The 14,585-nt window shown below is 43.4% G+C and overlaps 1 protein-coding gene across 2 annotated transcripts in view; it reads right to left on the bottom strand.

The window, feature by feature from the left end:
- Positions 1–5,481: 5,481 nt before the first annotated feature.
- Positions 5,482–14,585, bottom strand: part of slc5a6a (solute carrier family 5 member 6a) — a 34,788-nt gene continuing 25,684 nt past the window's right edge. For both annotated transcript variants that reach the window (XM_061812541.1, XM_061812542.1), the window contains exons 13-17: positions 13,321–13,407; positions 13,058–13,242; positions 10,971–11,074; positions 10,014–10,135; positions 5,482–9,746 (exon numbers count right to left, since the gene is read on the bottom strand). In XM_061812541.1, the coding sequence (XP_061668525.1) occupies positions 9,552–9,746; positions 10,014–10,135; positions 10,971–11,074; positions 13,058–13,242; positions 13,321–13,407 (693 nt within the window). In that variant the 3' untranslated portion in view covers positions 5,482–9,551. The remainder of the gene's footprint in view (positions 9,747–10,013; positions 10,136–10,970; positions 11,075–13,057; positions 13,243–13,320; positions 13,408–14,585) is intronic.

Genomic DNA, 14,585 nt, shown 5'->3' on the forward strand with positions numbered 1-14,585 from the left:
TCACAGGGACTTACATCGAAACAGAACAGAACCTGTTATTTGTGAAAGCTGCTGCCTCCCACCTTTTACTCTTTTAGTATGTATCCAAACAACCCATGTGGAAAAAGTCCTTAGAAATTACACAGCCAGAGGTGGTCCATTCGAGCACCTCCCTCTGCCGGCTTTCGCCTTTAAAGTGTTTTTTCATCCATCCATCCAACTGGAAAGCATGTGTCCAAGCAATCTGCCTCCCTCATCCACTCCTGCTTGCAGATAATAACAAAATTTTTACAATCTTGAGCTCATTATGGTCATAATGCTGATTGCAGCCTGGATTTATGTGCTCCGAGGCCACACTCCCAGTTTTGGCTGGACTTGTTGCTCCAAATGGGCCAGAAGCGTAGGGAGAAGAAGAACGAGGAGGAGGACTGGGGAGAAGAAAGGAAGGAAAGAATGAGGACCGGAGGATGCACTGGAGATTTGTGAGAGAAATGACTGAAATAGAATAAAGACAACAGACTACTAATTAAACGGGTCAAAACAATAAAATAAAAAGGATGATACCATAAAGTAAAGAAGAAGACAGAAAGCAACTGGGGGAAGAATGGAAAGCTTTTCAAGCCTTTTCAAAATCATTTCTGTCTTGTGTACAGTGGTGCTTAATAAAACGCAGTCGATATGACAAAAATATGATCTAAATCTTGTCAGTGTGTTCAGCAGTGGATTAGCACGGTCTTGTGTCTTTACTGTTATACCTGCATTTCTTATTCAATCATTTTATCGGGAACTCGCCAAAGAAGACTGCCTATCAACCTGATATCATCATGCTGTAATGACAATGTTGGTAAATATCATGGAACTACCGAAGCAGCGGTTCTCAAACTTCTTACACCAACTATAAGAAAAAGTACTTAACTCTCCAAGTAACAACAATATCCATCCATTTTCTTAGCCGCTTATCCTCACGAGGGTCGCAAGAGTGCTGGAGCCTATCGCAGCTGTCAATGGGCAGGAGGCAAGGTACACCCTGAACTGGTTGCCAGGCAATCACAATGTCATTCAACGACATCCAAGTGGTCGCCATATTGGCTGCATCCCCAATGATGACTATGTGTTGTTTGGCAACGCCCTGGAGGAGTTTACAGAATACCACTGTTCTGATGCAATCTACAGGTACTGTTAACTTTGCAACACGAGCTGTGACAGTTGCACCCACATCTCCAGCATTATGTGCACCATCAAGTGGACAAACGTTTCTCCACACTTTGGCCCAGACATAAGTTGCTCAGGGGGGATTTTGCATGGGGACAACATTGCTCATATTGCCCTTTTTGTAAGAAACTGTTTTTCAGTCTTTGTGTGCTATTAATTGGAAAACTTCACAAGGGGGAAAAAAAGCAGCATTAATTGTGAATCTTAATAGACAAAGAAGATACACAATGTAAAACAAGAAGCCACTGCTCCGGACGAGAACCTCCCACGCCGTCGTTGCAAGACGACCAGGGATTGGTCGCCAACGAGGCCAGGTCCTGAAGCGGCTGGGCGAACTCAGGAGCGAAGAAGATGATGGAGAGCAGGACCAGAGCCATGACCGCCACCCCGAAGTCTCTCCAGCTCCTGGGTGGCTCCACAGACAGTACCGCCCCCTCCTGGACAGCAACTTGAGAAGGCGGCGCCAGTACCGCCCCCTCCTGGACAGCAACTTGAGAAGGCGGCGCCAGTACCGCCCCCTCCTGGACAGCAACTTGAGAAGGCGACCCCGTCGCCGCCCCCTCCTGGACAGCAACGTGAGAAGGCGGCGCCAGTACCGCCCCCTCCTGGACAGCAACTTGAGAAGGCGGGGCCAGTACCGCCCCCTCCTGGACAGCAACTTGAGAAGCCGGCGCCAGTACCGCCCCCTCCTGGACAGCAACTTGAGAAGGCGGCGCCAGTACCGCCCCCTCCTGGACAGCAACTTGAGAAGCCGGCGCAACGTGAACCTGAGTCAGCAGCGAGTCCGTCGCTGTTGCGACGTCAGCGTAGCTCGGCTGGTTCGCCAATCTTTGCCGGACCTGGGCCGTGAGAGTCGCCAATTCCGCGCTCTGCCGCTCAATCTCAGCCCGCAGTTCGCGGCGGAACGCCTCGTGATTTGGTGGCACCTCCTCCCTCTGGGCTGGAAGCCTCGCCACCAGCTGCGGGTCTTCCGGTCTCACCGTTACCGGCGAGGAGTGGGAGGACTGTGTCTTCATTGCCGCGCAGCGAGAGACACCAGGAAGCGCCCGGCCGGGGCGTCTCCTCTGGCCGCCCCGCGGAGGTCCCGGGTAGATGGCCATTCGGGTTCCCTTGTACCGATTGGTGTACTTTGATCTACCGGGTGAAGACGTTCGGGTGCTGGAAACGCGGGGAGGTGAAACAAACTGACTGGGATGAAAGATCGGACGAGCAGATTCATAGTCACAATAATCGGAGTCGTACTCAGGCAGCCGGTCAAACAAATCGTGGTCCTCCTCATATTCCGAAAAGTCAGAGTCCAGAAGAATATGAGGAGCCGGACGGGTCGTGTTCGGGACGTATTCATACCTCGCTGGCGGAGCGTAAGACATGGAAGTGGAGGACGTCAGGGAGCCTACCCGGATTGGACAGGCTTGGTCCTCCGGCAGACGGTCTAAATTGCGTCGGTCCCGGCGACGCCGGGTCTTTCCTGCTGGGTCCTGTGATGGCCAGTTCGTTCTGTCACGACCCATCGGAAACGAGAGTAGGACCCAAATGCAGGAACTCGGAAGACGCAAGGTAGTTCAAGAAGAGACACGTTTATTGTATGCAGAGGTCGGGGATCGAGCAGGCAGTCCGGTGCAGCAGCGGTAGTTCGGACGTCGGGCGAAGAGAACAGATGAGCGGACAGGCAGGAGTCGGTACACGGGGAAACAATCAACGCAGGCAGAAGTGTCAAGGAGTCAGGCTTACAGGGTTGGTCGGAGAACGGACGAAGGTCGGTACACACAGGTTCAATCAGGGATACGAGAGTGCTGGAACGGGACATAAAGCTCAACGAACTGGCGGAGGACCAGTCGTCACCGGGACCTATATATACGGGGGATGATCAGGCCGCATGAGGCACAGGTGTGTGCCTCCCAATCAGCGCAGCCGCACAGCTCGAGCTGAAGCGGCAGGATCATGACAATATTAACCTTAAATTCTACTGTCACACCTACGCCACACCTCACCACTATTCTGCTGTCCTCATACATGTCCTGTACTATTCTAACATATTTCTCCACCACACCAGACTTACGCATGCAGTTCCTCTCTGGGTACTTTGTCATAGGCTTTCTCTAGGTCTACAAAAACACAATGTAGCTCCTTCTGAGCTTCTCTGTACTTTTCCACTAGCATTCTCAAGGCAAATAATGCATCTGTGGTACTGTTTCTAGGCATGAGACCATACTGTTGCTTGCAGATACTTTCTTCTGTCGTAAGTCTCCCCGCCACTACTCTTTCCCATCAGTTCATTGTGTGGCTCATCAACTTTATTTCTCTACAGTTCCCAGAACGCTGCAAATAACCTTTGTTCTTAAAAATGGGAACTAGCACACTTTTCCTCAATTCTTCAGGCGTCTTCATGCCCACTAACATTCTGTTGAATAAGTCGGTCAAAAGGTCCACAGCCACCTCTCCAAATTGCTTCCAGACCTCCACCGGTATGTCTTCAGGACCAACTGCCTTTCCATTTTTCATCCTCTTTAGTGCCTTTCTAACTTCCCCCTTACTAATCATTGCCACGTCCTGGTCCTTCACACTTGCCTCTTCTACTCTTCATTCTCTCTCATTTTCTTCATTCCTCAACTTCTCAAAGTATTCTTTCCATCTATTTAGCACACTACTGGAACCAGTCATCACATTTGAATCTTTATTCTTAATCACCCTTTCCTGCTGCACATCCTTCCCATCTCTATCCCTCTGTCTCCCCAACCTGTAGAGATCCTTTTCTCCTTCTTTTGTGTCCAACCTGGTATACATGTCACATATGCCTCTTGTTTAGCCTTCACCACCTCTACCTTTCCCCTATGTCACATCTCAATGTATTCCTTTTGCCTCTCCGTGTTCCACTTCTTCGCTAACCATCCGGGCGCTCCTCCTCTCCATCAAGAACCTGTCTCATGTCTTTCCAAAAGGCCGCACAATGTTCTTCCTTTCTCAGCTTCCACCACATGGTTCTCTGCTTTACTTTTGTCTTCCTACTTCCTTAATCTTTCTACCCAACACTAGAGTCATCCAACACACCACCATCTAAGAGAGCTACACTCTCCCCTACAACTACCTAATTGTCAGTAACCTCCTTCAGATTACATCATCTGCACAAAAAATAATCCACCTGCGGGCTTCTACCTCCTCTCTTGTAGGTCACTATGTTCTTGCATCTTCTGAAAAAAAGTGTTCACAACAGCCATTTCCATCCTTTTTGCAAATCCACCACTATCTGTCCCTCAACATTCTTTTCCCAGATGCAGTAATTACCCATCACTTCAACATCGCCAGTTTCCTTCCCCAACACGTTCATTACAATTGGCACCAATCACAACTCTCTGTCTGGGATGCTTAGAACTACTTCATCTAGTTCCTTCCAAAATTTCTCTTGCAACTCTAGGTCACATCCAACCTGTGGGGCATACCCACTAATTACATCATACACCCTCAATCTCAAATTTCAGCCTCATCATTCAATCTGATACACTTTTCACCTCCACACCAGCGCTTCCTTCAAAATGATCCCTACTCCATTTGTCTTCCCATCTAGTCTATGGTAAAATAATTTAAATTCTGCTCCTAAACTTCTTGCCTTACTACCTTGCTACCTGCTCTCTTGGATGCACAGTATATCAACCTTTTTCCTCATCATAATGTCAACCAACTCCTGAGCTTTTCTTGTCATCGTCCCAACATTTAAAGTCTCTTCACTCAGTTGTAGGCTCTTTCCATTGCTCTTCTTCTGACGACAAATCCGCTTTCCTCCTCTTCTTTGTCTTTGACCCACAGCAGCTGAATTTCCAACGACGCCCTTCAGGTTAACGGTGCCGGGGGCGGGCGTTGTTAACCCGGGCCATGACCGATCTGGTATGGTATTCTTTAGATGAACACTCATATTTGTTTGGCACAGTTTTATGCCGGATGCCCTTCCTGACCCAACCCTCTGCATTTATCCGGGCTTGGGACTGGCCTACAGATTGGACTCGCCTGTGACCCCATCGGGCTTCATTTGGAGGAACTGAACTGGATTTAAAAAAAAAAAAAAAGGTTGTAAAGCGCACAGGGATCTCTTTTCCTTATTGTAGAATATCTTTACAGATTTTGTTTTGTTTTTGGACAGCAACACCACTCATATTTATGGAGCTTGTGAGGAGCAGCAAAAAAAAAAAAAAAAAAAAAAGAAATTAGAATACGGCAGTGCTGCAACATCTGGACAGTGTGAAAAGGGTGAGTGGATCAAGGTGTCAGGAAGGATGCAGGGACAGAAAGGTGTGGATCTTAAAATCAATTTAATATTTCAAGTAAATATACGTACAACCAATAAAGTGACATTTTTTTCAACCATAAGAATTAAAGTTGCCATTGAATCAACAGGTAAACCATTTTTCTCTATCTCATAATTCCTTATCACAGATAGGAATATTATTTGTATCGTAAAATCATTCATCCATGGCAAGATCTGACATGCACAACAATTAAGATGTTACAAGAAAATAAAGGCACATCCAAAGGTGACAAATTGGCTCAACCATGATTTTTTTTTTTGGAATGCATAAAGTTAGATGAGATGTGACAAATAAATATTGCTCTGAACAATATTTATTCAAGGCAGAAATTACTAAGTGATATGTTTTTCTCACACAAAAATGCTATTTTTGTGCATTCTAGCCTGTAATTGACTATGAATCTTGTATTGATATTGGACTTGGAGTGCCCGCTGACTTTTTTCTTTTTGACCAGCTGATGGCCCTCATCTTAGTCCACAGGTGTCAAACCCAAGACCCGGGGGCCAGATACAGCCCACTGCATGATTTTATGTGGCCCACGAAGCCAAATCATGTGTATCAACTTCCATGATTAAAAAAAAAAAAATTCCAATTGTCATAAATGATAACATTAAGATATTGCTAGCATTTTTGTGTTACTAAGCATCAACTATCGTTGAAAATTCCATTACTCTTGATTTCTGATTCCAAAACTAGTTCATAAAGTCCATGTGTAAATATGATGAGGCCGTTACATATTTTTATGGTTTCACAGTCATAACAGCCCTTTGAGGAGAACTGTAATCAGTGAGGCCTGTGACAAAAAATGAGTTTAACATCACTGTCTTAGACAAAGAATACCAGACAGAGTTCGTTTTGTGCTTTAAAGTTTTCAATGCACATCACCAAGGAATTTTAGCAAAAATAATCAATAAACTAGGCAAATTTTAGGGCTTCAGTTTGGTTTTATCAGAGTGTAAAAGGGGATTTATCAATGTATCATTAAGGTAACATTACAGGCACATACACTTCAAGTAATTTCAGGTACTATGAAGGATCTGCAATAATGCAATCATAAAAAGGTTCATCACATAGGCATGATCAGTTTGAATCACATAAAAACGTGAATGCAGCAGCCTGAATGTGGGACGTAGCATAGTGAAAAACAATAACAAAGGGAAAAAAATGAAAATAAAAATTTTAAATGGACTGCTACATTCCCAATTTGCCCTGTCAGTCACAAAAAAAAAAATAATTAAAATGCTATTGCTTATAGAATTCCACATTTCTACTCTTGAAATGTGTGGATACACAATGTGAAATTATAAAAAAAATATGATTTGAAATAGATTCTCTGTTAGCAGAATAGAATAGAATATGCATAAATAAGCATTATATTTTATACGTGTTGGACAAATTGAGGTATTTCAGGAGGACAAAACAAACATTTGCTTGGCTTCAAAAGGTCCAACCAGCGAGCTACAGTCAAGTCCGAGTGCAAAACTGAAATACACTAAGCTGCTGCTTTTCTCCAGTTGGCTTTGCCAGCTTGATTGTCATAACTATGGTTTAAAACCCCAGTTTCGTGGAAACAGGGGCGTGTGTAAGGCAACTTAGACAGTCTTCTCTTTTTTACAAATCCACATTTCTCCACCTCAGCTCTCCCTTAAGGAAAGCGTAAGGTCAGATTGTTGTCTTGAAACAAACCATTGGAAGCCACGCGACTGAACATGGCTGTGGAGTTTATCACGTTTTGATAAAATTCACTTCAAACAAAACACAATGGATGGCTGAGTTACTATGGGATGGGCAAGAATTCTTTGATTCCAAAAAACAAAGGTGATAAAACCATAGCTGAGAGAGACATGACTCCAATTAGTCACATATTGGCAACATAGAACACATTTGAATAGGTCTTTGTTGAGGGACATTGTGTAAAAAAAAAAATCCTGGAACGCTCAGACAACAGTGTGATGAACAAACGAGGCACCTCTAACATTATGATGCATGACAGAATCGAGTTGAAAGAATTGTATGCATATATAAATTATTAGTACGTGAAATTAAAATTAAGCCCATTATACTTTTGTTGACAGTGCCTCATAGATCCCATCATTCAAACCAATGTCACAAAGAGTTTGGATACCGAAATAAACAACGGTACAGAAACAACCATTCCGACAGCAATATTAGGGGAGGCTGCAGCTATTTTAGGTCGCTCACTTTCAAATCTCCTGTACCAAGCAATATGGTTAACAGAAGCATTACAATTTCAAATCACTGAAATCAGCTTTTGAATGCCACCCTTTTCCAGATAGCTGGCCTGTCTGCCGTGGTATGGTGACAATTTCCAAATTTCATTCTAAATCATTTTGACACATTGGTCTTAATCAGACCAGTAAACACAAAGACTGTGCCATATAAATTTGAAAATGTCCAGAAATGTTTGCACTGAGCTAATAGTTTTTAACCACTGACAGAGTAAGAATTTCTCTAATGATCAATGACTTGTATAGGCACACCCTTCATGTCATCCTCTCAGCTGACCACATCAATGTTGAGTATTAAATTTAAACTGGAACGTGCATAATGAAGCAACGGGGATACATTTTAGCTTAATCTCATTTCCTTATTTGCAAGCTTGTATGCCGTCAGCCCTGTCTTCGCTCGTACCACAAGACATGCAAGAAATGAGTCAATGAAAACACTAGAGTTGCAGTGTTTGACATATTAGATGTGCTTTGCTTACTGTGGGCATTTCATGGGGATGGCAGCACGGTGCTCGTTTCCTCCCACATCCCCAAAATATGAATCATCGGTTGATTTAACTCTGAATTGCCCATACATGTGAATGTGAGTGCCAATGTGCTGTTTGTCTACATGTGCCCTGTAATTGGCTGGCGACTAGTTCAGGGTATAAAAGATAGATGGGATGGGCTCCAGCATCCCTGCAATGTTAGTCAGGATAAGATGTAAAGAAAATGGATGGATGTCGTTCAATATGCTGTGCACAGTTAAATGTAGTGTTCGGTGTAGAACTGTAGTGCATATACTGAGAGTTGTCATGAGTGCCAAGATTCAAACCTTAGAAATGTGAGGCAAGGATGCCAACACCATGTTATTGTTATTATTTTTTTTACAAGTAGAACTATTAATGGGTTTTTACTACGATGGTGAATGGAATCACCTTTAAAACACTGAGAAATTACGGTGGCACAAGATTGAGTTCCAGATCGCAGATGAAGAATTGAAGACAGAGGATGGTTGCAAATAGGACAAATGAAAATGAAACAAATCATTTAAACGTATCTGTTCGATTTCACTCAAACTATCTCTGCAATGATCTGAACACACGCACTGACAAGTATGAAACATAGATCGACACACAACTAGATTAGCAGGTAAACCACACATTAGACCAAAATCGTGTTAAGTACACTGGAAAGCACAAAAATGAAGGCTTTTGTTTTTGTTCATTGTCATTTTCCACTCTCAAATAACACCTCTTATACATGGTTCCATTTTCTCTAGATTCATTGAAAATGTGACATTTTACTGCTTGCTACCAGGCTGAAGTCACAACTTCTACTTGTCCTCCTTTGATTATTATTATTTAAGTATCAATGAGAAAGGTATTCCTTTCTGCGCATTCAACTCTTGGGAGGTGCCGACTTATAGTTGTACAGTACAATTTTTAAAAAGAAAAAGGGTATAGTGCTGCCTTGATGGTGGGTCTGTTAGCAGTTTGCAAGTCAGTTTAAGAGCCACCAATTGCTATTGCCCTTCCAGTGCAAGGCAAGTGATGTGAATGGATGATGGCTGAATGTGAAGAAGTGTCCTGCTGTCAAATAACACCAGGGTTGTGAAGCATACGCATGTAAAATTTTGCTGGTACCTCAAAACAAAAACTTGGGCAAATGATGTGAGTTTAGGGGAACATATCTCAAGGAAGAACTCTACAAGTTTGACAGCATTCTCCCGCAGGTTACCAGAGCTCATGAGATATATTATTGCAGTACCTCACTACTTCTTCACATTTTATTCAGTTTTCCTTTTCAGGGCAAGTTGAAGTGAAAAGGAGTTCTAGAGGGCTGTTTCCTCGACGCAGTGAGCAGTCAGCTTGCATGACGCCAGGGCTGCCCTGCTTTCCTCGTCTTCTGTCTGCACACTATCGCTCTCCATTTCTTTGTCCTCGGTGACCGCGTCCTCTTTGCAGTAAGCTGCTCCATTTGCTCCTTTCTTGGCCCTCTCATAAGGCTGCGCTTGGATTTCGGTGGGCTGGTCGACAAAGACAAAGACTCACAACGGGACAGAAAAAAAAAAGCTCCCCAGGAGACCCTTATGTGGAGATGGTTGTAAACTCAGAACTGGAACTTGACAGAAGCTGTCCTTGGATATAAAAAAATATTAAAAATGTAGCAATATGCCAACTGCATTTAGAGTATGCTTACAGTTTGTTTACCGTTTTTGAAGGTTCACCTCTAGATGACATTGTTCATACACAACTACGAGATGCTACTCAAATTAGCCTTGTGGCATGGTTACCTTTTGTGCTAGAGGAGTGATGCAGCAGAGCTTTTCTCGGTAGCGTTGAGGCAGAAAGAAAAGCAGATTCCCCAAGACTGGGTAAACTGTTCCGGGGGTCAGTTGCTTCTCCTTCATTGATCCTATATCAAAAACCAGTCTCACTTGATCACCTGGGATCTGTCTAAATGATGAACAAAGTATTTATGAAGGACTAACAACACAGTTTGTCTGTTTCATGGAACCTTTTAGTGACTGACGCATTATAACTTGTTTTATCCGCTCACATTTTCTATAGTTTCTTTTAAGTGTTGCTCTACTGGCAAGTAACACGTGAACTACATTGTAGTTAGTTTCTCTCAAGAGGGGAAATTAAACCATACAAATTTTTCATCACCTTTTCACATTATTATATAGACAACAGATTGCGGGATAAGTGGTTTTGAAATCAGAATTCAAGGATAATAGTTAGTTTAGCCATTGCTCATGTTAGATAGAGGGGTTTGGTAAGGAAAAAGTGCTTAAAGTTTTGCAGATTTGAGCAAGAATCATGGAAATTGCGCCCGATTTGCTTTTGTGGGCCACATAAAATGATGTGGTGCGGGCCTTGAGTTTCACAATTGGACTATGGGTTTAGAAAAGAAATATTAAGATGGATGTTTCCATGAAATTACTATCATCAGAAAGGGACATTTACAATATGCTTTAAAATAGGTGCAAATAAGTGACTTTTATCTACAGTATGTACATTAAAACATTTCCATGGGCACATCGATTCGTGGATTAACCTTCCGAAGAGGGGAAAAATTACTTTTGTATCAAAATTAGAATCAGCTTGATTAGTCAAGTCTGTAACAACACACAAGGAATTTGTCTGGGCAGTTGCTGATTCTGATTTTGATTATTTTCTTGACAACGGGGACAGGAGGAAATCAAAGAAAAATATTTTAACCAATATATTAACTAATGTATATTTACCTGTAAGTAGGCTGACGAGGAGTCCCACTACAACAACAGTGGTTGAATTGTGAGCACTGTACCACATGTAGGACAATGAATACAGTGCAGCAATACCTGTTGGCCTGAGAAGTGAAAAAAAAGTTACGTGTGCAACTACACTTCTCTGGATCCTGAATGACTGCCAGAAAGCGGCGTTGAAAGTACTGAATATTCCCTTTCAAGCATGCAATTCTTACAGAATTATTTTGCATGAACATGAGGATTCTGGGTCACAGAATGCTCTGGCGGTGACTCGGAATTCATAGAAGTGTCATTTCATATGTAATTCTGCATTTCGTACCTGCTGACCAGCAGAAGGTGGCGCTGACAGTACTGAATGAGCCATACCAGCAAACTCACCAGGAATCCGAGACATGAACCTGAATGAGAAGCCTCTGAAGGCTCCCCACAAAAATCCTCCAGGGATACACCCCTCAGGCCAGCCATAGAAGTGGCAATACTTCTCATAGAGTGACAACACATACCTAATGGGAGCGGACGGTTTGACAGGCTATACGCATGGTGAATGGAATCCATGACCACCATGACAGACAAAAAGCAGTCGCATCAATATAACATCTCAAAGCTCTCCAGGACAAGAGTGGCAACTTGTCCCCAGCCTCTCCTCAAGAGGAAGACAATGTGCAAGAATACAAGGTGATTAACATGCAAAACTGACAACACCTTTGGAACATACGCTATGTTTGGCTATACTGTGACAACGGCAACATCTGGGTGCCACCTCAGGCATGAAGGACTGACTCAGAACACATGTAACTCACTGACACATTTTACAGAGGCAATGGCGAACAGAACGCAGCCTTGTGAGACATTCGTTGCATACGTGCACCTGGCAGGGGCTCAAAGGGAGGCTGGAACAGGCCTTCCAGCACCAAAAGGATTTACAGACTCTTCAGAGGGTGAAGCCTCACAGCCTTCATGAGAAAAGACAACACTGGGCTGTCCACACCATGCCATTACCTATTCCAGCATGTTGGGCCGAAATCACAGCCACATACACCTTTAGGGTAGCCGAAAACTGACCCTTGTCCAGGAGAGACTACAGGAACTCCAAAACCAAGAGAGCTGAGCAAAGGACACCCACACCAGCTCACAAAGTCCTTATACAGTAGCCAAGTGGATGGAGCCTTGGGATTCAAAATGGTACACCGGACTGGCTCAGCACAGCTGCTCAGAATCGAGACGAACCTTTACATGGCCAAACCCGCATGCAGAGGCAGCAAGGATCGAGATGGCAAAGCCGACGCCCGTGTTGAGACAACAGAATCCTCCTGATGTGAATACCTTGGCTCACCAAAGCAGCGCAACAGGAGGAACCATGTCTGGACCGGCTAGAAGGGGGCTGCCAGCAACAGCGTGTGACGTACCTGAAGTGTTAGTAAATCCAGAGGCTGCGGTGAAAAGTCAGAAAAGCAGGCACCTCGGCCAAGGGTGCACCAGCGCATTCCAACCTAGAGAGCTGGAGGATTCGATTCCCTCAGGGAAAAGAAAAAGGGGCAGTGGGTCGTTGACTCTGAAGGAAAGAGGTCGCCCCCTGCCGAAAAGGCACCAAATTGTGAGCAACATTGGAGATTCTTATAGGAAACTGAGTTCACACACTGGTTCCAATCCCTCTCCAGATACATCGCCTATGGACTTTCCAGGTGAAGGATGGTCCACCTGAAAAGGTGCAGGGAGATTTACAACCTGCGCCAACCTGGTGCCACTCCGCTCAGCCCCAGACGCATACAACTGTCACCCAAGCCCTGGTCATCAGGTAGACCCTCATCAGGGGTGGCAGAATCAAGGCACCATTGGCAGTGATCAGGGTCACCAGTGCCCTCAAAGTCGTCACCAACAGAGGCCATCAAACAGTCTTCAACTTAACTGAGGTGGACCAACAAAACGGGTACCGGTACAAACGTTGCATACTAGAAATACAGATGCGAAAACGGGACTATTCAGTGCTTTCAGCACCACCATTTGGTGGACAGCAAGGAAAAAATAGATTTCATATTCTTTGTGATGCTTCATGCCAGAAGGTAGTGTATGGGTTATAATGCTACCTAGGTTTGGTTGTAGTCACGTTGACCAGTGAAGTCATAACTGTAGTAGGTATATTCTCAAATGGGGGTGGGGTGACGGTACTGAGTGGTGACACAGTACTTGAAGCAGGCATATTCATTACAAAACTGCCAATGCCAATCCAGAAAGCCATGACAAGGCCTGCTGCTAATCCAACCAATGCTCCCTGTGGATGAAATTGTACATTACTGTGATATCATGAACATCTACATTATTATTGTCTTAAAAACAAAATCACACTTACAGTAGAGTTTGCCCAAGGGAAGAACATTCCTAGGGAAAAGAGGCCCAGCAAGGGACCGCCCACCATCCCAAAGATGCTTAAGGCTGCCTGAGGGTGAAAAGAAAATAAACCATGAACTACATAGTTTAACTAAGCAACACTGGGTGACTCTTAAAAAGAAGACAATTAATTCCCTCAAACTAAAGCTTATCGGTGCTCTACAGTTCCAACTAGTGGGCAATAAAAGTAGAAGAGGCAGAATTATAGCAGCAAAACCCAGCCTTTATGGACCTTTAAACTGGATTCCTGTGTGTGATAAGAGTGATTGCAGCCATAACGATAGCAAGGTGAAGCTTTCCATAGATTGACTGAAGTAACTTGAAGTGGCTCGAAAGGATAAAACTCAAACTTTTGAGTGAATTCATCAAATTCCTTTTTTTTTTTTTTTTTTTTTAGAAATGCTGGCTAACTATCAACAGCTATTTATTCCATTTGGTTGAATTCACACACAGTTGTGCTCAAAATATTATCAGGCCAACATGAATGACCTGATTCCTCATGGATTTTGACTCATTATATGACTACATGGTAAATAATTCAACGTGTAGTACAGTCGCAGAGTTCGATGTTCATGTCATTAAATCAATAATTTAAAGGGTGTGTTCAAAATATTAGCAGTGTGGAGTTTAATTAGTCAGGTAATTGGTTCTGTGATTTAAAAAAAAGTTTTAGTCAGATGACTAATGATTTCTACTTTGATTAAAACATTAGTTGAAAAAGGTGAAAAGAAATGCTGAAAATTCTATGATTCTTTGGTAAAAAATAACCTCCATGGAGTCCAAAACCAGAAACGTTTGGTGCAAAACCAGAAGACTACCATTCCGATGAATGGATAAGAACAGCTGGATCGGCAAAGCCTTAGCCAATTAGCTCCAGGGTGATCAAAGATTTTATGAAGTGACCCGTGGAGTACTGTGACATTTAGAAGATGCCTGTTTGCAGCTTGAGAACCCAAAAAAAAAAAAAAAATTATATATATATATATATATATATATATATATAAAAGACTTGCTGAAGGTACTATAATTTGCCAAAGAACTTATCTACTGACCAAAAGAAACATGGAAAAACATTGTGCAAACTGATGAGCAGTCAGAAACATTGTGCTTTTTCAGTCTCTGCACCGCAGGCAGTTTGTCACACGGCTCCCAAACACTGAATTGAAGTCACAGTACACGCGGAAAAAGTTAAACATGGTGGTGTAAATATGGAAATGTTTGCTTACT

This window comes from Syngnathoides biaculeatus, chromosome 23 (genome assembly GCF_019802595.1).
Source record: "Syngnathoides biaculeatus isolate LvHL_M chromosome 23, ASM1980259v1, whole genome shotgun sequence".
Classification (NCBI taxonomy): Eukaryota; Metazoa; Chordata; class Actinopteri; order Syngnathiformes; family Syngnathidae; genus Syngnathoides; species Syngnathoides biaculeatus.